Genomic DNA, 24,566 nt, shown 5'->3' with positions numbered 1-24,566 from the left:
AGTAAAACAAACTTTCTGAAGATCTCGAGTGACCAATATGTTTGCAAAAATAATCATGTTAAAGTAATCACTTTTCTCGCGAAACCCGCCTATTTGTCTAACAAGTGCACGTTGGATTCTTCTTTATTTTCGTAACACTCTCGCCAAAGGATCCTGATCGTGCAAAGGATCGTTTCGATCACGAGGATAACAGGTTATACGAAGCGCCGCGGTCGCAGAGACCGCGTCGTGAATGGTTCAGTGGTCGCGGTGATACTGGCGAAAATTTCACGAGGTTCCTTTGCCTCCCTCGCAGTGTCCTTCCCCCTCCCTTCAAGGAGCCTGCGCGATTTCTTCGCTCCTCGACGTTTAGCATTCACAATTCCACGCTCGCTATATCAAAGGCCTCTGTCGCGTAGACTCGTTTACGTACAGTCCTTTGTCCGGGCAATAAAGCTACTGGCGGAAATTAATGCACTTAACTATTCAAAATTGTTTCAACGCCGAGCGGGAATTCTCGAAAGGGGTGGAAAAGAGAGATAAGAGGAATATTGCTTTGGTAAATATTCCACTCTCTCTCTATAATTTTTCTGGGTTGATTTTATAATTATTAAATCTATGGTTCAAAGTTTTATCTATGCTTCGATGTTCTAGTTTAACTTTCATTAACAAGGGAGGGAGCAATTACAATTATTGTATATAACGTAACTGCGTTTCCTCCAGAGGTCCTATTTAATTATTATCGTAGAGAAAAATATCCCAAGATTAATTATCGAAGAGAAGAATTTCTTTTTACACCTTCCACTTTCGAGAGATTAATTTATGTTTGGTATCAGTTGCGAAGCCTACCGGTACACCATTTTACACTCTGGAAGAGTACTCGTAGGATCACCTCTGACGTTAAAATATGATCTGTCCGAAAGGGGAGGTTATGAGAGTAGCTAGTAGGCTCACTGAGTTATGTGCTTTTCAACCGAACCCCTGTCAGTGAAGTTTGAAAGCGGAATAAAGTATGAACAACTTCGATATGCTTTACATTCATATTTTATCATCGTTGCAAAGTATATGCATGGGTATATAGTTATTAGGTGTACAAATAAGTTCGGTGCCTTTTTATCATATACTCGATGTTTATTTATAAGAAAAAGGAATACAATTTATGTTTCAAAGTAATCACTAGACTGCGGATCTTTGTGCATTTATAGAAAATTTGAATGTGCAAGAACCTACAAAATGCAAAAAATATGCAAGAATATAAAAAACATTGAAGGTAAAGTTCATGTTACAATATTTGCAGAATAAAATAAATTTCTATTTGGTTTCAATATTTGTAGGCACGTTCGCGAAGGTTTTATTTTGCATAAAGATTTGCAGTCTAGTAATCACCGTTACTTTCTACACACTTCTTCCACTTTTCGGGTAGTTGAAGAATTTCGTTTCTATAAAAAGATGGTGGTTTCGATTCAATAAACTCGTTAATGCTTTATTCGACTTCTTCGAAAGATTTGAGAATAATTCTGTCAATTAATGATAGGTTTTTGTTTGAGATCTCAAATCTTTGAGTTTACTGCCATTCGGTGGTTAACTTAATTTATTAATTTATTGAACTTAATTTGCCTGTTTCGGTAGCTTCCGGAAAAAGACGTTTTTCCAAATTAAAAATTATTAAGAACTATGTACGTTCTACAATGAGTCAAGAACGATTAACTGATTTTTTAATTACATCTATTGAGAATGACATTCTACATACATGAAATATTAGCGATTTAATTGAAAATTTCGTGGTAGCCAAAGCTCGGAAGGGTTAATATGTACATAATTATATAATGTATAATGTATGTTTGTTGTAATTTACCAATCGTTTATCATGGAAAAGGGCGGTAAATTTTTCTTGCACACAAGCGCCTCTCACCCACGTGGTGGCCCTGCTTATTTGCACACCTAATATATAACAGAAATGAAAAATAATACAAAATACCAATTTTCTTCGTCCGCTTAAGTAAATTTCGTCTTTTTCCCTTTCCATTTTCAAAAAGGAAAACTGTGACTGAGGTAACGCGAGACACAAAGTGTTGTACAGCAAACACGAAGATTCAAGGGTAATTCTACCCTACAAAAATGGAGAACAACGCGAAGGAGCATGTGCTCTCTTATGACAAATGGAGGTCTCGGATTGAAATTCCAATGGTTCATGCGACGTTTTTCATCGAAAATCCTATAATGCTGACAAGCAGAAACATGTGTCTGGACCGTATCGGCGTTATACCGAACGGTTTCATTAAAAACTGAAAACACAACAGCCGTGGAATGTTGCCGCAACCAATATCGATGACTCGTCATTGATTGCTGTAATTGTTCGTCCTATATACTCCAGCAAATTGGGACAATTACCCTGGTCAAAGCACACGTAGTAAAGCTACTATATGGTTTCTCCAGAGGAGGATCCAAACATGATCGAGACCATTCAGCTAAATAAAGCTACGCTTCTGTCAATTAATGACAGGTTTCTGTTTGGGATCTATATTCCAGATCGAACACTTTGTTATTGGAATTTTTTCGATGTAATCGATAATGCAAATACGAAATTAATATTTTGCGGTATGAATAAGTAGCTGAGAAAAATATTAGGAGAGCTGAGAGAAATGTTGAAAAGCGTTTGTAATCAATAGACTATACCAGGGGTGGCCCGCGAGATATTTTGCAAAATATCTTTATTTTATAATGGCCAAAGTGGTGAAAACCAATGTATTAAAAAAAGTACATTAGTTTTGCATCCATACATTCGTAAATTAACTGTCGAAATTATGAGAAAAGAATTAACTTTGATTTAAAAATAATATTGCGTACTAGAAAGTTACGCAGCTCATAACTCATTATGTTTCAATTTCAAAAAAAAAATGTCTATAATGGGTCTAAATTTAATATAGGGATACATAATTTTATATGCGGCTTGCACAATTATCAGGCGAGAAAACGCCTGAAAAATATGCATGATACATATAAATTGAATATATTTTACAACGAGTATAATACAATTGTCGTTTCATTTTGCACAAGTACACATACTTTTAGATCACGTTCAGCATACATTTATTAATTACTTTGTACCACGAGTGGATAAAATCCGCAGATTAGTAATGAAGATAGAAGGTATCAGTAAATACGTAGCTAAAGTGTACAATATTTCACAGTTGATACGCGTCGGTATCTTTTGCGATATAAGAGTTGGAAAAGTATAAGTAACTGATTCCGCGAAAGGTAATTTCTCCCGTAAAGTTGTAAAGAAAGAGCGAAGAAGCGTTGTACAGTCCTTAAGTGAAACCAACGAACATACGCGCAAAGTTTCAAGAAAATCGGCGTCCGACAGTTCACGGTTCTCCTTTGCGAGAGGAAAGCCGCAGGACTGCAGCGCACTTGTAACATCCATCGTTCCATTTTTGTCGCCGCCAGCGTCCGCTGGAAGAAAACGTATGGAATTCGAAAAAAAGCACCGAAGCCTTCCAACGTTCCAACAAAAAGGTTCCACCGCAAATATAAAATGACATTTGATTTACTTTTCCTTCTTTCTTCGCCGACTACGCTGGCATTTCCTACTCTCTCGCATCGGCTTCCTTTTGCTAACTCGACGGAGATCCTTGCCCCACGCGCGCACAATGCTTTATTCATTTCCTGGGATTCCTTTGCAAATAACTTGTGCGAGCTCTTTGCTAACTAAGCCGTCTCGAGGCGCGAGAGGAATATTAACGGTATGGCGACTCGATGCTCTGGCTGTAATACTCGCGACTATTGAAATGATTCGATTAGGGCCGAGCCTTTAACGCGAAGTGAGATTAAGCGGATCGAACGCGGTGTCAGAAACTAAGGAAGATGTAATTCTGATGTCGGCATGTGTAACTAAGGTATTATGCGGCAATCGATGTTTCACTGCTCTACGAACAACATTGGTTTCAATGGTATCGAAGTGGTCAGGTTAGATTGGATTAGGTCTGGATTAGGTCTGCTCTGATACGTCGGAAGAGCCAGCTGAACGTCTTAACCAAAAGGTACAACTTACACCTGGAAGCTTTGATTAGTGTCATAAAATTAGACGTCGGAATCATTTATACCGAAGACCTGGGAACAAAATTCAAACGTTAGTTTGTTCTTTTATTTAATTAAGCAATTACAATCAATACTCATAGAGAATTATAACCAATTAGGTTAGCGTGTTACAGCGGCATGGTTTGTAAGTTTCAGTTACTTACATTCTAGAATTTACTATTTAGTGTTATTACGATATGCGAGTCTGTATTTAGTTAATTAAATATATCGCAAAGTTCTAGAGAGTAATATCTTTTCAATCTACGTGCGTGAGCAAACGTCAGTACATACAGCACATTCTATTCCATAACAGAGTACGATAAACCCTTTAGATTATCCGTCCCTTATCAGTTCCACGCGGGGCCACTCGATGGTTCAGCACTAGCTTCTATTAAGGGTAATAATTTAATCGGTGCCATTACCCCGACATTTTTGGCAACGGAATAGTAGCTGATCGATCGGATCAATAATTCTAGAAAGAGATTCCACGGGTCGCGTTATACAATGTGCGATAATTCGTAATCGAACGTGGACGAGATCGTCGTCTGTAATCGACGGGGGATTCGATTACAAGCTGACGAGAACAATCGCCTGATTGACGTTCGATCGCAAAAATGAAAGGGCGAGGGCACGAATTAGCTGCGACGAGTAGAACAGCTCGATTTGCAAGCTTAATGACGGCTTTTATGCTCCAACCTCGATTGGCTATTCGAGCGGTGTATAGCTGACTAAAAGGTCTGCGGAATTTCAGGAAAACTGACTATTATTAGTCGAACGCAATTATAGTCGCTGGTAGGAATCTTGTGAGATCGTAAATCAAGACAGCAGTTATTGCTTTATTGACACAGGTAAATGTTCTCTAGGACAAACCATTAAATATGAAAAACCATTTCCATTCCAACCAAGTTCCATTTAAAAAACGAAACTTGACCATCATATCATTTAGATTAATAATATACAAAAATTTCGTTTACGCCGCAATACAGAACCCATTGTATTTTGCAATTTATATATACACAATTCTTTCGTATCATCAATAGTTATTGAAATATGCGTCTGTCATACTTTAGCGTGGACACCCTGTATACATGGCCACGTTGCACCCCAGGGCCCCAAGATTAAATATGAAAAACCAAAAACTGTTGACGATGATTGGTTAACTATGTTCCTACTACAGTATTTTCAATAAGTAGAGTCCTTTTACAAATTGCTGATTCAATCATGCTGCAATTTGTTCAAAGATACTCCACAAACCTAATATTACACGCATACCATACAAGGAAAAGGGAACTTCTGAAATAAAAGAATTAAAGAAAATGAGAAAAATTGAATCTCCTTAAAAGAGAAGTAATATTTTTCACTGGGATCAGCATCCCAGTATGCACTCTACAAAACGAAAAAGTTTTATGGTAATCGATTCGTACATTACACAATTATGCGCGAACACTGATGCGTTACATATGTACATAAGAAGAATAAAGTTATTGAAATGCGAACCTGTTACATAACTGTGTTATTGGTTCTCTACTTGCAGTGTTCAATTTGACGAAGCACACGAGACTTATCATCACGGTTCACCGAGGAACTGAAAAAATTAATTCTGAAAGTTAAGTTGTCAAAGAAAATAAATTTATATGAAACACTCGAATCTCGATGAAATTACATAAATAAATACCACGACGAATGTTTGATTACGTAATTTCCAATAGCCTGTAAATGAAATTTAATTCGAATGGCAATCGAAATTTAATTCGTTTGGCAATCGAATGGTCTCAAATAATTGACACAGTATAAAATTCTAAAAATACCCTAAAAGATTTATTACTCGAGCAAGTTGTAATTCCGTAGGTCTGAAGACCTGTCGCGTCATGATCCATGTTAACAATTATCCTTGTAATCTCGCGCTGGGTACGGTTTTCTAGAAAAGAAGATCTACGTGGATCCCATTGAATGGTCCGATTTATTCCAGGAGACTCGAATCGAGCGTTTCGAAAAACAATCGAGAAGAGCGATAGAGGAGCACTTTCGCAACGCCGACAGGTACAACTTAATCGTATTTAGTGAAGCGTCAGCTCGGAAGAAATTAAGTACGTGCTCCGAATTCGCCGTCTCTTTTCGAGCCTATTGTTCGGCTTTTGTTAAATTCCATCAGCTCTTAGGAAACACTGTGCGTGTATAATTGTTATACGTGTATCGTGTACTCCGTCTCTCGGAACTGAACGAACGTCGGTATTGGTGTTTTGTAATTATCCGATCGAATACGGTGTGCGATTTCACGTGCTGCTCTATCCGAAGTAAGTCTCGGTCTACCGTTTTGGGAAGATATTGGTCCACTAAGGCTAATCGCACACGGACGCAACTGATCAGTTTCAAACCACTTTGAAACTAGTTGCATGCAACCGTTGATCTAGGTAAAACAAAGATAGCGGAGTAGGTAAAACAAAGAGCGCAAACGGTTTGCAACATTAATTTCAAATCGGTTGCGCCGTGTGCGAGCGACCTAACGTACCTTTTTCTTGTTCTTGCAACTATCGTACGACTGACACCGCATTTCACAGTTTCCAACCACTTTGAAACTAGTTGCATGCAACCGTGGATCTAGGTAAAACAAAGATAGCGGAGTAGGTAAAACAAAGAGCGCAAACGGTTTGCAACATTAATTTCAAATCGGTTGCGCCGTGTGCGAGCGGCCTAACGTACCTTTTTCTTGTTCTTGCAACTATCGTGCGACTGACACCACATTTCTCTGCAATTTGCCGCTACGACAAATCTTTATCGCACGAACAAATAATAGTGTTCTTTCTATCTTCACCGAGTCGCGAAACTATCGAAAATTAGATAACGTAACATTTGTCGCAGCATTTAATTTCTTAACCTCGTCAAACTTAGGAATCCTATCCACATTTATTTTTATTAACGTCTCACCTTTGAACTTTTCTTTTTCAGTTTCTCAATGAAAAGTCCTGTCGCCCATTTCCGGGTAACGTGGCGACCAACGTGTTAAATGATTACTTTTCCCAATTATTTATACAATTTATATGGATGTTAGTTTGCAGGCTGCAAACTTCTCGAATAGATTTTAGAAATACCGTTCTGAATTTACATTCCCTGCTTTCCTCGGTGTCCGTAATTTAGAAGTAGAGGAACTTTAGAACGAGTGACGCCCCTCTTAGCAACCCCTTGGACCTCGATGCGCAACCGTTCTACGTTTCGACGAACGTAACAATTGTACTTAGCGAGTTTGGTATCGCAGAAGAAGCTCAATTAAGAACAGGAACAGAAATTATCCATTTAACTTCGCTGAACTTCGTGTACGGTGTTGATAGCGATAATGATTTAAAACCGAAAACCAACCCTCTTCAATTTCTGCTGCGGCGAGTTCTTGTAAATCCTTGCAACATACTAAAAAGAAATTTTTGTTCGTCTCTCGATTGAAGTTTTCTTTCACATAAAAGCGGTGCACTTCGTTTCAGTAATTTATATTCCGAACAATTTTATAGACAGACTGTTTCAGACGACTTCCTCGGCTTGGTAATTACCCGGCGACGCTGGACGTCGCGTCCTATCGTCGCAGCGGAAATTCACTTTTAATATTTCCAGCCACGTGCAGATACGATGCAGCGAATAGTAAGAAGCCGGCGATAAAAGGAATTTCGTCGACGATTCGCGTCGCCACAGAGGTGCCCCCGACCGATAAAACGTGGCGCGTTGCCGTCTGGATTCTCGAAATGGAATCGAGGCATTTCACCTTCGCCGGGGCGTTTCCAATGGTCCAGAAGCTACTGGACACGTATTTTTCTCGTGAAACGATGCCTCGACTAGGGGACGAACGCTGGACTTTTTCGACGCGCTCAACGAAGCAAGAAATGAAGACGCGGAGCGTCGTCGACTGGCACGGCGCTTGATCAATTTTTTGCACGGTCCACTCGCGTCTGTTTCTTTAGGTCCTTCCGACCCGAAGAGAATATCAAAGTTTTCCCATAGGAGTTCAAGGATTCCTCTAAAACTATTAAGCCGAGACCGATAAACTCGTTCAAGTGTAAATTCGTATACGACGTATGACATGTTAACCCTTTGCGGTCGTATTAAATTTAGGCATGGCTATTGTACTGGTCGGAATTAATTGATGCAAGCTTATGAAGGATGAACAAGATTTATTAATTCCTTTGTGGACTTTAGATATACGTTTACACAATAATGTGTTTTAATGTAACGTTTTTACGTAAAAATTATATTTTATAGCTCTCCATCGTGTGGTATCTTTCGGTAACTTTCTTCTTGCCATTTTGGAGTATTGCTTTTGAAATATTTTAAAAAACCAGAATGCCCAATTATATTTAAACGCCATTTGTAAAATATTATTTGGAATTCTACCAAGTATTTTCGACTATTTGGTATTTATTACAATCTGTTACAGAAAAAATAACAATATTCGATATATTTGTCTTTGAAAAATTTAACATGTAGATATTTCACTCACTGGTTCATATATACTTGTATAACTTAATATAAATACTAACGATCTTTTCATTAATCTTTCCATTAATCTATTATCACACTAATATCTTAGAATCTGTTAGGTTGTCCCGAAAGTTTCTTTCGCGAGTTGCACTCAATTATTTTCTGTGGTCGTGTTTCTATAAATAGACAATCTAATTTCACAGATATTCATGTTGTAACAGCAATGGACCAACATGAATCGTGCACAATTCAGTAATGTAACATAAAACATAAACTATTATGCATGTATTATTTATTAATAAAGCGACAGATACTTTTCGGACAACCTAATATTACTATTGTCTAATGGCTTAAATCTTTTCAGTTTGCGGAATACAACATAAGATTAGTTTGGTTCTTTGTTGTGGTAGCTGAGAGCAGACATACGACCGGAACGGTAAAAAAGTTTTGGTGGTTGAGAGTAGACATACGATCGCAAAGGATTAATACCCGTTCAAAACCGTGATCTCTAGTACTAATGGCTGCTGAATTCTTCCGAATCCAGCGGATCTAAAGAATCCTTTAACTGGAATCGTCCAGTTATCAAAATAACTGACGAATCCTTAGCCTCTTGTATTTTCCTGATGACTACAGACTGCTAAGTCTCTTGGACAGGTGTCTTCTTCAGCAACGCGATGATAATGGGGATGTCCCGCAAGGATATCGACAGGCTGGGATGGTTCGGTACTACCCATTGAATTTTTCTTGAACAGAAAGACCTGGTCGACGCGGGAAGATAATCTCGACTCGAGCCTGGTGCCGAAGAGGCTGCGCAACAGGATGATATACACGCCAAACAGCTTTTCATCGCAATATCAATGGACTCCCTAGAGAGGAGTATTACATTTTGATGAAAGAGTAGCGCGAAACTGGGGCGCGTATAATTCACCTTGTAGAGGATTGTTTACGTATGCATCAATTTGCGCAAAACATCGGAGTCATTTTCAAAGTTCCAGCGACTTTGCACTCGCCGTTTAGAGGACCAGTGTCCTCAATATTCGATCGGAGCAAAATTAAGTGGTCGCTCAAGATTATCCCCGCCATATAGTTCAATTGTTCTTCGTCACGAATGATTCCTTATTAGGCTACAGTTACTATGGTCGCGAATTCGGACGAGTTCTGACGGATTCGTCCGAACAAACAAACGCCCAAAAACACCCAAAATAGACGCAGGTCGCACGAAAAGATCAAACTTGTTCGAACGCTCAATTAGTTCTGACGACGTCGTGAAAGTTCTGACATGTGTATCATTGCTAGTGTAAACACTATCATTGAAAACCAGACGTTTGCTTATTTGGACGAATTCGTCAGAACTAGTCCGAACAAATTTTCGTCCGAATTCGCGTCTATAGTAACCGTAATTAAACGGTTACGCTTCTCTCTTCCTTTTCTCCTCTCTCGCTCTCCCTCCACAGGTACAACCTCCACAAAATAACCATAGGACTACCTCTAAAATATATCAAAAAGTAATTTTGCGATGCACAAGAAGAAGTTATATAGCGAAATTTGTATTCATATGGAAGATGCTAGAGCTTCCTCCTCTCCACCCACCCCTAAAGCGTCATCATGCGACCATTAAGTCGCAGTTTCGAAAAGCTACATTTCAGGCGCCCTCTAAAACGACTTTTCATCGTCTTAGCATTTAGTTTGGGAAGATGTTAAAAGTTGAACTCCACCGCTTTGCCAAAGTTGTAAATCGATGGAACGTGATCCTTCTTACATCGAACTTTCCTCCATGAAAACCGATATCGGCCTGTGAAAAAATCTCACACTCTTTTTAAACACATCGCCGACCTGCGTTTATGTCAAAAGGTCATTCGTAGACCTAATTTCTCCGTGACATCGTTTAGTTTAATAATCACGAAAGCTAAGAGGATTAAATGCTCGAATGGGGGGGGGGGCCCCCACTTTCGCGAAACTCTTTGGATATGCGGTGAAAAATTGAAGCAGTCGTTGAAGAGAATTACGGAGAGAATTATAAAATTTTGTTTCCATTTATCTGTACGCATATATGTGAGAACAATTTAAATTTCCATCTCGACGTTTCGTTGCAAAGTAATTTATATATATATATATATATGGGGCGCGTAAATACTTCAATTGTTTCCGTACTACGCCCCCGTTATTTTCTTGTTTGCGCATCGTTAGTGCCTGCTCGCATTTGCTATAATTCATTTGGTTAAATACTAACTCGATATTAAAGAAACGTTGAATTTTGTACAAATTACTAACTTCTTTCTTTTTTCTAATTGGAAATCCACTTTATGAAATTGTTATTATTGGAGATAATCAACAAACATTCCTACGTATATTTAGAGTAGAATTTGCGTGAATTAAAATATATTATTTTTAACGTTAATCTCTTACTTCTATTCTTATTAATTTTATTTTAAATCGATCGCTGTACTTCTTACACTGACTGTGTTTACATTTCTCGTCATCACTATCGTTTGCAAGCAAACGCGATTAAAAATTGATGGGTTTGTTCGTCGATTACCCTTGTAAATTATCTCGTATCGCGCATATTCATGGCCGTCGTTAATAAATGATACGTCCCACGATTATGATACGTATCGTTAGCGAGCATCGCCATGAAATATACGTTCTCCAAATTCTATTTGAAATACCGCACACACCTACGCGCAATAGAAGGCAAAAAAGCAGACGGAGATCTGGACGATAGGGACCCACTTTATTATCCACTTATCAGATTTTCGATTTAGACATCTCCGCCCTCGGGGTTCGCTTTAAGTTTCAGTGTCGCGACGAAGTTCGCCTCGAGCGGCTTCGAACGTTCCGTGGTGTCATTTTTCTATTCTTTTTGCTTCGACGACGCGACAGTCTCGACTAACCGAGCCTATTCGAGACTTCGTTCGCGAGCAAAGAGGATTTCTTGTGAGTTCTTTCGTACATTTTTTTCGACAAACTTTTTTTTTTTTTTTTTTTTTTTTTTTTTAAGCATTTGAACCCTTCTGGTTCGTTTTGCTTTACAAGAATAATACAATTGCATACCATAGTATATAATACGTTAGTAATACCATAAGGATATAATGTGATACAAGTAAGTAAAATAACAAGGTCCGTCAACACTAAATGTGTAAGTTACAATTTTTGAAAAAGGAATCGATACTTATACAAGCTTGACCATTAGGCTTCGCTACGAGTGCGTCTATATTAAGAGGTAGTTGAAGGTCCATACTAAGTAGGGAATCTTTTTCACGATATCGCCATACTCGCGTTATCTAGAAAGTTTGCTGAATAAAGAACTTGAGATTATTAGGTGTAACAGGTGAGAATAAAAAGTAAAGTTTTTAGGATGGATAACACTTTATCGACTGGTAGCTTAATTAATTCGATTTTGGTTCGTAGCGTGGTAATAGATATTTTGTTACCCATTACTGAAATAGTATCGTACGATCTTATTATTATATGAATTATGGAAGAATAATAATATTTTACAAATATTAATCGGAGTTTGATAGGTATTAATGCATTAAGGTATTAATACGTACACAATATTTTATGTTTTATGTTACATTACAAAATTGTGTAAAATTCATTTCATTGTTTACATTTATTTGTCTATTTATATTAACACTGCTATAGAAAATAATTGAATGCAACTCACGAAAGAAACTTTTAGGACAACCTTATATAATACCAACTCCTACCAGTTTGTTAATTAATGGGTATTCGAAAAAGTTCGTGGCACTTTGTCGCTCGATCAAGGGAGAATGCTACGCAGGCTTGCGAACACATTTGTGATTTTTATGGATAGAATGCTCTATCGAAATTTTGATGTCAAGAATGCATCACGCTGCGATCGACCAATCACAGAACGATGCGATGAAATCGTGCAAATGGTTGATAAACGTCACGAACTTTTCGAATACCTAATAATAACACTGGTGTTCAAATTGAAAAAATTTTGACCTCTCCACCATGATTGATCGAATAAAAATTCCTGGGTCGAACTGCACTGATAATTCCCTCCTATATAGGTCAAAAGGTTAAAACGTGGAAAATAATGAAAAGCAGGATTCCCAACTGGGTAAATTAGATTATAACGTGAAAAACTGCGATGAAACGCATAATGGTATTTAGATGCGCTCCATTAAAATATTATTCCCGTCAGGAAAATTTAAATTACATTCGTGAGGCACGTAAATCATACTAATTACGGTTGTTATTACGTATAGTCGAGCAAAAGGCAATGTATAAAATTAAACTTTCAATTATGAAAGTTGGGGAAATTGAAATCGAAACGATTGCCTTTATATATGGCGGTTTATAATATGTATTATATATTAGTCGAAAACTCTGGTCGAAAGAACCGTTCGTTGTCCTTTTTCTTCTTCTTTTTTTTTTTTTTAACAAGTTAGAACAAATTTTAAAAATTCAAGCTTGTTACCATTTATAAAAATATCCAAGAATTATCACTAGACTGCGGATCTTTATGAATTTATAGGAAATTCGAACGTCCAAGAAACTACAAAATGCAAACAATATGCAAGAGTATAAAAAAGATTGAAAGTAAAGTTCATGTTATAATGTTTGCAGAATAAAATAATTTCCTATTTAGATTCAATCTTTGTAGGCACTTTCGTGAAGATTTTATTTTGCATAAAGATCCGCAGTCTAATTATCAGTAGTTTCATCTTTGCATCGATACATTTTAATTAGTTGACCTTCTCGCAGAATAATTTAGATTTCAACAGACTAATTTCAAAAATTCTATGTAGCACTTTGAGTATCACCGGTCCAGATACGGTTCTCAAAGAAACTTTGTAACTCGTAATCCGACAGGGTAAAGCCGGATTCCATGAAGATGCTTTCAGCAAAGAGTCGCCAGTTTCCAATAACCAAGAATTAACAACTACGAGGCGACTTGTAGCCAGAGATAATATTTTACTCCAATAATAGAGCACGAACAGAATGTTTTCTTTGCGCGTTACAATGCATACGTAAATCTTCGCGATAAAATTCCTGATTTGCAACAGGTTGCAACATCTATTAAAATCAATGCCACGCACACATGTACTACTCGTATATCGGCAATGATTTCGATAGAATTTCAACCTGTTGAAAAACAATCGCTTTCATTCGTAGTTTTAGAACCACAGATTTCGAGGATCCCCTATGGAAATGCTTTCACAATGATTTTGATAGAACTACATACGCAATTCGATACAACCTGTTGCAAGTTAAAACATTTACATCTTATTCTTATTCTTACGTTACAAAATGAGAAAAATAATCGGTTTTATTCGTAGTTTTAGAACCACAGATTTCAAGGATCCCCTATGGAAATGCTTTCACAATGATTTTGATAGAACTACATACGCAATTCGATACAACCTGTTGCAAGTTAAAACATTTACATCTTATTCTTATTCTTACGTTACAAAATGAGAAAAACAATCGCTTTTATTCGTAGTTTTAGAACCACAGATTTCGAGGATCCCCTATGGAAATGTTTTCTGCTACGATATGCCATGCATGATACGCCACTGATTCGGTAAATTGATATAAGCGAAATCAATTTGTAACGCGAATGTATCGATAGCATCTGTACACGTTTCGGTGGCGTCGCTACTCCTTCGTATCGAGCACACACAATCGTTCCAGGCGATCTGGATGCAAAGCAGCGTCGTTCCGCGCGATGGGGACCATGTTATTCGTAAATAACTGTTGCCGAAGGGAACGGGGAGAAATTTAATCAAGCACCTGTAAAAATATACAGGGCGGACCACGCGATAAATTTCTGCGAGGCTTTCGCGCCCTCCCGCTAAGGGGGGTAGCTCCGAAGGTACGGTGAAACCTTCATTATTCAAAGCGATAGGGAGACAAGTCCTGCGTAATGAACTACTACGATTTAAATCGTTAATTATTTATTGTTAGATGCAGTACAAGTTTGAGAATGTTCCCTAACACCTTGGTGTTTGAAATTCGCGAGTTTGGTGTGACTGCGATGAGCGCTGACTGTCTGTGTATGTGTGGGTGGCCGTGTGTATTTTTCAAAACCAACGACCGACTCGTGGTTCATTTATTGTTAGTCTTGTATAAGTCCTAGACTTATTCAAGAATTCTGCGCCGAACGACTAAATTTTCATTAAACCTTTCATTATTCGTGCGGTATTATTAAGCAGCCTTTTGTTCTCTTTTTTCTGTGCTATAACTCTAACATTTATCGTAAAGCATTCCATTATGCAACACTCGAGTCCAATATTGTACGCAGTTATTCATTTGAGGTTTACATCGTGTTCGTCGAAATATTGATTCGAATAAGAATTTTGTCAATCTAATTAAGGATTAATTACGACGCTTAGGTTTCTTCCATCACAAAGGTGGAACGCGATCGATGAGCATAGAAGAGTGGAAGTGGAGTTCAGCTGGGGGTGATGCATTGCTTAACTACGTTAGAGTCGTATCGGGATGTTTCCAGAAATTCCAGTCTTTTAGGAAAATTGCATTTGGAACGAAATCTACAGGGTGATTCCGGAGACCAGCTTCAGGTCTTTCGTGAGGGGACAAAGAAAATTTAGAGAGTGAAAAGTTACATTCTATACCGAAGACTACTCAACTAGTCACTGGATATTTCTCCCTGTGTCAATTTTTGTATCTTCATTTGGAAAAGTTACTTGTTCGAACTTTCAAAAGCACCCTGTATATCCAACAACCAGATTCGTTAATCAGTGACATCGTTAGGTCCTGTTTCTTTCCACTTCTTCGTCGATTTATACGTGCCACTGTCCATTTGTTACTCAATAGACAACACTAATAGTCCCTCGGATTTACTGCTATTTACTTTCAGTATTAATCAATTCTTAGGAGTATAAATGTTCAAGAAATAATTTTTCCTTTGACGAATTTAATACAGATGAAACAGAATTTTAAAATGGATACTTGGTATAACTAATCAATTCTTAGAGGTATAAATGTTCAAGAAATAATTTCTCCTTTAATAAATATAATACACATGAGACACTATTTTAAAATGGTTATTTGTCAATAAATAATCAATTCTTAGGAGTATAAATGTTGAAGAAATATATTTCTCTTTTGACAAATTTAATACAGATGAAACACAATTTCAAAATGGATATTTGTCATTACTGATCAATTCTTAGGAGTATAAATAATCATGAAATAAATTCACCTTCTCGATCAAGACGAAGCACAAATTTTAAACGAATGCTTGTTCCCTGGAAGCATCGCAAATTTATGGCATATATTTTCCTCATCGTTCTCTACGTTTCTAAAATTTTCGGTCTAGATTCCTCTCTGTATCGATCATTCCAGCGGGTTAAATCCTGACTGAAACCCCGTTCAAGGAACTGACGTCGTCAATCTAAAGAAGCAAATGAATTCCTGTTTTCCGCGCGAGAGAAACATGAAAGAAATTCAGACGCTTGGCGTGGAGGTGATACGCAAGAGAGGCGTGAAACTGGTCGAACTCGATGCTCCTGTAAATCCTGATCCTGACAAAGCTGCGAAGCGCAAGGTCCTCGAACCTGGACGATAATTTATCGCGGACGTGAGAAGGGAAAAAGGATCTTTATTAAGATATTCCATTAAGGAAAGATCTTTGTTCTCTTTTTTATTGTACTCGGGGTAATATAGAAGAAAATAATTTTGTTTAATTATTCAAAACTTTCTTTAAGGATCTTTATAAGCGATACTTTGCATTTGTTACAAAGAAAGGACCGAGTATTTGCAATTTAAATTTCCACGCGTACATTCTTCTAAATTTTAATATTTCATTTTTTCCAGATTACAGTTTTGAATCTCGCACTCCTTTTGTCATTTGCCAATCCGAGAATCACACGATTAAATGATCGAAGCGTTTCGTAAGTAATAAATTAAATAAATACGATCGACTACTTGGTAATATCAGAAAAATAACAAAGTTTCGATTAACGGAATTTCATTCGTTGCGATGTCATTTATAAACTGCAATTTCGAAGCTTGAAATGCAAATAAAAAAAACGCACCGGCGAAAGTTCCATTGAAATTTATTTTAATTATTTACGACGCAATTAAACGTTCGCCGCGGGCTAAATTCAATTGGCAAATTACAACGAGCTTTTGATGTTCCGCGAAATACCGTTGCTACGGAATTCGATGACACGTCGCCGATGAAGGATACGTTTATTTAAAGATGATAACGATCGTCGATAAATTTCTATGAATTACATTCTACTAAGATTTGTATAGTTATTAAATAGCAAAACATATAGGGAATAAAAAAATAAAGAATAGATGTATGAAAAATACTAGGGGGGACCAAAAAGTAATCAAGATGTCTTCGAATGGACAAATTTTTCGATGAAAAATCTCAGGACTTTTTTAAAAAAGGAATCAAGCAACTGCTTTTACGCTTGCAAAAAGCGTCAGAAATAAACGTGTCTCGCCAGCAAACGAAATTTTGATTACATTTCGGTCCCCGGTGATACATTTTCAAAATAAGTACACGCTTTTTTCACGTTTCCCGCTTTTCGCAAATTAATAAAGTGGATAGCAGGTAGCGAATATTAAAGAACAGAGAGTATAAAGTGCAGAGCGTACAGGGCGTATCCTGCATGAACGTCACGCCTGAGTGAAAGCTTCAATTATGTAAAACAGCTGTTTAAATCCGTTAGCTCGAACGGAAAAGGTTGATCTATGTCACAGAGTGTGCTCGCGCCCAGGAAAGAGTCGAGAGGATAGAAAATGCCATGAAACAAAGTCCAGCGTGGACGAGCTTTTTATTTAACGCGTCGCTAGCGACGTTAACGCAGCGCGTTCCATAAACACCGACCTTAACAAAGTGCTGGAACGTGTTCCTTTCCGGTTAACCTGACCGAGGTGCGCGATTTTCAACGGGAGACGTGACGAAGATTTCCAGATAAAGAATAGAACCATTGGATAGTAAAGGGATGGGAAAAATGGTTGCGTTCGAAATCGCAAAGTAATATTAGAAAGGAAGACAGTTGGAAAGTTTCTCGAGGTTGTTATTTCTTGGTACGTCGATCAAATTCGTTCCGAGGTTGTGCGAAAGAAAAGTTTAGACAATTCCAAATTCATTCCTCATCTACTCCCTGTACGTTATTTAAAGTAGTGGATTTATTTAACGGAGAATTTTAACGATAGTTGATTGTTCTTTAAATAAGTACGCTCCAATTTTACGAAAAACTATATGAAAATTTTGTAATTTTAACACAGACCTTTAAGTGAGACATACAAATGCTCACCGTGAATTGTATCAATTTAAATGTTATATATCGTAAAAGTCGAACTACTTACTTACTTTAAAAAAGGATAATAATTATCGAACTGTACTGAGATCTGATTCATTCAAATCTGAACATGAACGTAAAATAAAGAACATGGTAGTAAACAATTTTATGAACCCTTTAAAAAAGGATAATAATTATTGACCTATCAGATTCATTTAAATCTGAACATGAAAGTAAAATGAAGAACATGGTAGTAAAGAATTTTTAGAAAATGAAAGAAGAACGGCCACGTAGAAATGAATTTCTCGAACGTTTGCCTGATCTCTGGTAGGTAAATCCAGTTTGCGAGGATCCTTTAAACAGTTTTCGAAGAAAATGTTGACTCGATTCGAGCCAGATTTGCGATCCCGCGACTCTATAAGCTAGCTTATTGAATGGCGTGAATTAACTCGTCCTTCGTTGAAACGTAGTTTCGATTCCTGGGATTACATTTCGTTTTCCGATCGTCAATTCGATGCCTCGACAGCTCTCTGTATTTCCCCAAATGATCACTCCAATCCCTTCCTCTTGTCCAAGTTGATACAACGCTGAAATGGAACGACAATCGAAATTGAAAATGAAAATTAATTTTCTAGATAAAACCATCGCGAGCATTCCTAACGTTTCGATTTTATTCTGGCCGTTTTCGAAAGAATTTTCCTGGTCAAAATATTATTCTGGCGTATAAAGTAGTCAAATATAAATAATTGCAGGTGTGTAAAAATAAATCTTCCGATTGTGTCATTAACTTTATTTAGAAGCACGCAGATTACAAACTTTATCAAATTCTCTCTATATAAAAAATGGAATGACTCAAAAGTACCCAGTCGACTCAACCCTAAATTTATTCAAATTCCAGAGGATGTTCACGCAGCTCGTAGTAATCCTGCTCCCATTGGCCGTCCTTTCTCGCGTAACAAGCCAATTTAAGGTCCTGAACTCGGACAACTACTTATTCCTAACGTTTCGATTTTATTCTGACCGTTTTCAAAAGAATTTTCCTGGTAAAAATCTTATTAACCGACTTCGAAAGGGAGGAGGTTACTCAATTCGACATGTACATTTTTCTTTTTCTTGTGTATAAAGTAGTCAAGTATAAATAATTGCAGGTGTATAAAAGTAAATCCCTAAGAGTTCTTTCGATTGTATCACTCTATTTAGAAGCATACAGATTACAAACTATATAAAAATCTCTCTATGTAAAAAATGGAATGACTAAAAGTACCCAGACGACTCAACCCTAAATTTATTCAAATTCCAGAGGATGTTCACGCAGCTCCTAGGAATCCTGCTCCCATTGGCCCTCCTTTTCCACGTAACAAGCCAATTTAAGGTCCCGAACTCGGACAACTACTCGTCCGTGTACCCATTCCTGGCGAAATGTGCGAACGCGAGCAAAACCGGCTTGCTGACCGTCGTGTTCGACGATTTCGACGATAGCAGCGTCTTCGACGTGCCCCCCGAGCTCCTGCGCCGTCTCAACGTCACCGCCCGACTGCTGACCATCAGACACATCATCTCCGTGAAACAAGAGCACGGTAAACGCGAGAATCGCTCCCGCGAGGCCGAGGGCTGCGTGTTGGTGTTATTTTCGAACACGGACCACCTCAGGGACATCCTCAGTTCGCCTCACCTGGTCGCGTTCTGGCACCCAGAGAACGTGTACATCCTCCAGGAGACGGTCCAGGAGTCGTCGGACATGTTCGAACGCGAACGCTTCTGCAGATGGGCGTTCGAGAGGCTCTGGAAGTTCCGAAGAGTTTACAGGGTAATATTTTTCTCCGACGACAAGGCTATCCGGTACGATCCCTTCGAGTACGCCGGAAGTCACGTCAGGAACGTCCAGAACACCAGCTGCGATTGGTTCTGCGTAACAGCTAACAAGGAAGACTTCCTGATGATCGATTTTCCAAATAGCACAGACATCTCGGATTTTTTCGATGAGGACAGGCGCAGCTTCGGGCTCTACCCCCTGAAGATCTCTATCTTCGAGTCAGCGTCGATGTTGAAGAAGGGAGATTCCTACGAAGGAATAGATTACTTGTACCTCGAGGAGGTCACCAGGAACATGAACGTCACGCCTGTACTCGTGCCGACCAAGGACTTGTACGGCTGGGAGGACAACGGCGTGTTCTTTGGTACAATAGGACATTTGGTTCAAGGGTACGCGGACGTTTCGTTTAATCAATTCTTTATCAAGGATTACTCGACCAGGCTCGTGGAATCCACCACTGCCATCACCAGTGACAAGCTTTGCGTTTTGGTGCCAAAGGCTCCTCCCGTACCAGATTATTTGGTTATCGTTAAGACGTTCAGTGGCGGTACTTGGTTACTGGTGTTCGCTGGCCATTTTACCATCACTACGATCTACACGTGCCTGATGAACAAGAAGAGGAGTGTCAGAGGGTCTGAGAACGATCCTTGGACTATGAAGATGGAACGAGATGCATCTGGGTAAGAGAATACCCAGACCATAACCTTGCGTGATGTGAGAGTATACTGTATCTTTCAGTATTCTGACATATAATGCTGGAATAATATGTAGTTATCCGGATTATACTGCATTTCGATGGAATACTCGGTCTTGGACTATAATTCGCTGTAGTATACTCTGCATCGATGTTACGGATTACGTAGTATCTTGCTGCATTATGGTGCGAGGCATTGTTTATCGTTGTTTTATTCTGTATCTTTCAGTATTCAGACATATAGTGCTGAAATAATATCTAGTTATCCGGATTATAGTGTATTTCGATGGAATACTAGGTCTTGGACTATAATTCGCTGTAGTATACTCTGCATCTATGTCGAGGATTACGTAGTATCGTCCTGAATTATCGTATGGGACATTGTGTAACGTTGTATGATGTGGGAGTATTCTGTATCTATCGCTATTCTGACGTATAGCGTTGAAATATTATGTGGTTAGCAGCATTATACTCTATTTCGATAGAATCCTCAGCAATATACCATAATTTGCTGTAGTATATTGTGTGACGATGTCGAGGATTACGTAGAATCTTCCTGATTTATGGTATGAGACATTGTGTAACTCTGTATAAAGTGAGAGTATTTTGTATCTTTCACTATTCTGACCTATAATGTTGAAATATTATGTCGTTAGCAGTTAGAATGCTGAGAACTTGGAGTGGTCTTGGTGGTTTAGGGGAAACTGCTAAGTCCTTCTCAAGGACTTTATGGAATTACACAGATTTTATTCCTCTCTCTATCTGCAACCCATGATGTTTCTTTTATTTTAGAAAACATAGGATGAGTTTAAACCGGGAAAAAATAAATATTTGATAGAGCGTTGAACGAGTATAGTACTGTTCTTCAGGGTAGTATTAAATCGTCCTTGCCTCTTTGTGAAACTACACAAGCTCTATTTCTCTCTCTAACTACCCATGATTGTATAAAAATCAAGACTCTTTTATTTTGGAAAGAATAGAATGAGTTTAAACTGCGAAAAATAAATATTTGCTAGAGCGTTGAACGTAAAAGGACTGTACAAATACAGACAATATTTGGTTTCATTGAAAACAAACGTGATTTTTCGCAAAATAAACAGAGGTGTATTTATAGAGAGAAATATCCGAGCGATATAAAAGTGAGCTTCGGTCTAGCAGTCTACGAAAGTTGTCTCGCGTATTCTCCATCCCCAATTTTACTAACAGGGTTCGTCCAGTCGAGCCGAAACGAAACTTTGGAACCCGGGATGAACATTCGAAGCAATTGAAGCAAGCCTCTTTGATCTGCCTCGCCTCGCTGACCAAGTATCTGGCCAAGGTGGTTCTGCAATTGGTGCAGCCCTTTTCGCACAGCCAACCTTGGTTTCCGGAGAGGTTGCTGCTGATGTGCAGTTTGTGGCTGAGTCTTATTCTGAATGGGGTGTTCACGTCTCAGCTGGCGTCCACATTCAGCAAACGGTTGTATTACGACGACATCGATACTTTGGAGGAACTCGAGGAAACCGGTAAGAGCTTAACTCTGATTCCATTGATCCCTGCCTGAGATTGGGTAGGTTTGGTAACCATTGGCTCTAACTGAAAGCCAAAGAAAATTCGTTTACTGTGAAGTGATCTAGGAACTGATCCTTAGATCTATGGTCAACGACCTTTTAATGTATCGAAGCTACTGTTTCAATCTTGGATGTCCAAATAATGTGACTCGTGAGTAGACTGCAGATCTTTATGCAAAATAAGATCTTTGCAAACGTACTTACGAAAATTGAACCTGAATAGGAGTTCATTTTACTCTGCAAATATTGTAAATATTTTAAATATTAAAATAAAATCGTGCCTATAAAAATTGAACCTGAATAGGAATCTATTTTGCTCTGTAAATATTGTAATACGAACTTTACTTTAACTTTCTTAAACTTTCAATGTTTTGTTATGTTCTTGCATATCGTGTGCATTTTGTACTTTCTTGCACATTTCCTACAAATGCATAAACATCTGCAGGCTACTCATAAAATACTAAGTAACGTAGTTCTACTTAAGGTCGGGGTGGCATATTATCATCAAAATTTTGATAAAAAGTTAATAAATAAAATAGCAGTTGTAGCAAAGTATAACAGAACGAATGCCACGATCGAAGTCTTTATTTAACGGAATGAATATTACATGTTATCATAATATCGAATGCTGTTTCTTAAAGAGAACGAACGTCAAAATTGAAATCTCGGTTTCCCTTTTGTTCCAGGCATGCCAATTTTCACTAATGCTAGAGATGTAATAGAAGATGCCCTGTCGGACTCCACGTCGCCGCTGATACAACGTCTTCACAAGAGATTGAAATTGGCAAACTTGACGGAAATCCACAGAAGGCTGTTCGAAACTAAGGACGCTGGGTACCTTCATCCACCGAGAACGCTACCCTTTCAGTTCGACGAGTATCAAAGAAAGAAGCTACATCTCGTTAAAGAGTGCCCCAAGGAGTATATACTTGCCCTCATTATGACAAAAGGTATCGTCCAATTTCCGATAGTCGTTAGTGCAGTGCATAATGTACAAAGGTAGCGAGTATGCATTTAAACAATTGCTCTTTTGTTTCCTATTCTATACAGGAATCGTAACAACTGTAAACAACTGCAAAGTTCATTTTCTCGTTTAAATGCCATTTATGCTATGTAAAATATTCCACTGCCGGCGTGACTGGTATTCCTTCGTCAATTTTTTTTTTAAGTAATTACGGAGTTTGTGTAAATATTATTCAAACTATTGGAAACTACATACACAATCATATGATTGTACATATATATATATATTATTCATAATAGTTTAATATCTATAATATTTGATCGTAAGATGTACAAATATAAATACTGTACAAATATTATTTATCTATAATAGCTATTATATTATATTATATTCATATATATTACATGATATTTGTTATTAATATAATATTTTTATACTTGTAATATTACAATGTAACGTTTTCCATACCACGCCACAGGTTTCATTCGACTGTTTTGATTCTTAACTTCTAAAATTAATCTTTTAAATCCTGCAGCGAAAAGCACTCTCGTCTTCAAAAAATCAAGATTGAAATTCACCTACGATCTGTAATTCCTGCAATATTAAATTATCTATCGCACGTGTATTACCTGACCGCCCAATGTTCCAATTTAAACGACTAGATTTCAAACCTCCGACAGATCTCGGCGACTGCCTTAACAGTCTTAGAAATATCACTGCGACTCTTTCATTTGAAAAAAGTGTAGACTTATATAACAAAGTTTAACCATTGTATACGTGCGATTAATTTGTAATTAATTTGTAGCTATGTGTTATACCGCGGTCGTTAATGATCTTGCTAATAAATAATTAAATAATAAAAAAAAAAAAGATTAAGATTTTTCACGTATTCCAACTGCTTTCTGGACATCCCGAGTACTCGGTACAAAGAAGAAACAATCTTTTCTAAATAATAAACGCACACCCCGACGCAACCGACTATATTTCCCCCGAGCATCTATACGATTGAATAAAATCTGTAGAAAACAGCCGTAAGTTGAAATCAACCTAAATGATCGTTGAATCATCTGTTCCAGGATCTCCGTTTCGCAAGCGCATAAACAGCATCCTGGGGAGGTTAAACAACGGAGGGTTCTACGACAAGTGGTACAGCGGGATGGTGCAGCCAAAGAAGTGGAGTCACGTAACGGACGAGTCAAACGGTCACAGGAAGATCGCGATGAGACATTTATTTATCCCATTTGCGATCCTCTATGTTGGCTTGGCGGCCAGCGCGTTTGTGTTTGTTTGCGAGCGTAGAAAAAGCAATCTCCGATAACCAGACCCCGCGAAAACAGAATTGGACGTATCACCGACACAAGGGGAAGGGAGGGAGGAAGTGGGGGGGGGGGGGGGAGCAAAACGAATATAAACGGGACGGTCGACCTAGAGAATCGCTATATTTTTTGTCGCGAGCGCAAATAAACGCGTGGTTCAACGTAGACGGAGCAAATGGAGCGAATGTACGTCGTATTCGGCTTAAAAAAGAGGGATCTACCCCTACCTCTTTTGCCCTTGCTCCAAAAGAAACGTATTCCTCGTAAATTTAGGATTTACGTCACTTTCTGTTACACCCTTCTTCGATACTCGATGGCCATCGCGTCTACGTATCTGAGATTAATTTATTGCACAGGATCGAATGGCGATCGGATGGTCCAGACAACTTTTAGTTACGAGTTACGACGTAGTGTATCACGCATTTAATATTTAGAATTACTTTTGAAGCAAC

General features: G+C 38.1%; 1 protein-coding gene across 1 annotated transcript; it reads left to right on the top strand.

Annotated features, from left to right (window-relative positions):
- Positions 1-19,080: 19,080 nt before the first annotated feature.
- Positions 19,081-24,120, top strand: LOC128892752 (uncharacterized). Its single transcript, XM_054153291.1, has 4 exons — positions 19,081-20,270; positions 21,491-21,789; positions 22,521-22,784; positions 23,875-24,120. Exons 1-4 carry the CDS (start codon positions 19,081-19,083, stop codon positions 24,114-24,116), a joined length of 1,995 nt encoding a protein of 664 aa, XP_054009266.1. The 3' UTR covers positions 24,117-24,120.
- Positions 24,121-24,566: the final 446 nt, after the last annotated feature.

This window comes from Hylaeus anthracinus, unplaced genomic scaffold (assembly GCF_026225885.1).
Source record: "Hylaeus anthracinus isolate JK02 unplaced genomic scaffold, UHH_iyHylAnth1.0_haploid 16887, whole genome shotgun sequence".
Taxonomy (NCBI): Eukaryota; Metazoa; Arthropoda; class Insecta; order Hymenoptera; family Colletidae; genus Hylaeus; species Hylaeus anthracinus.
The sequence above is the reverse complement of the archived record's forward strand: the minus strand, read 5'-3'. Positions and strand labels throughout refer to the sequence as shown.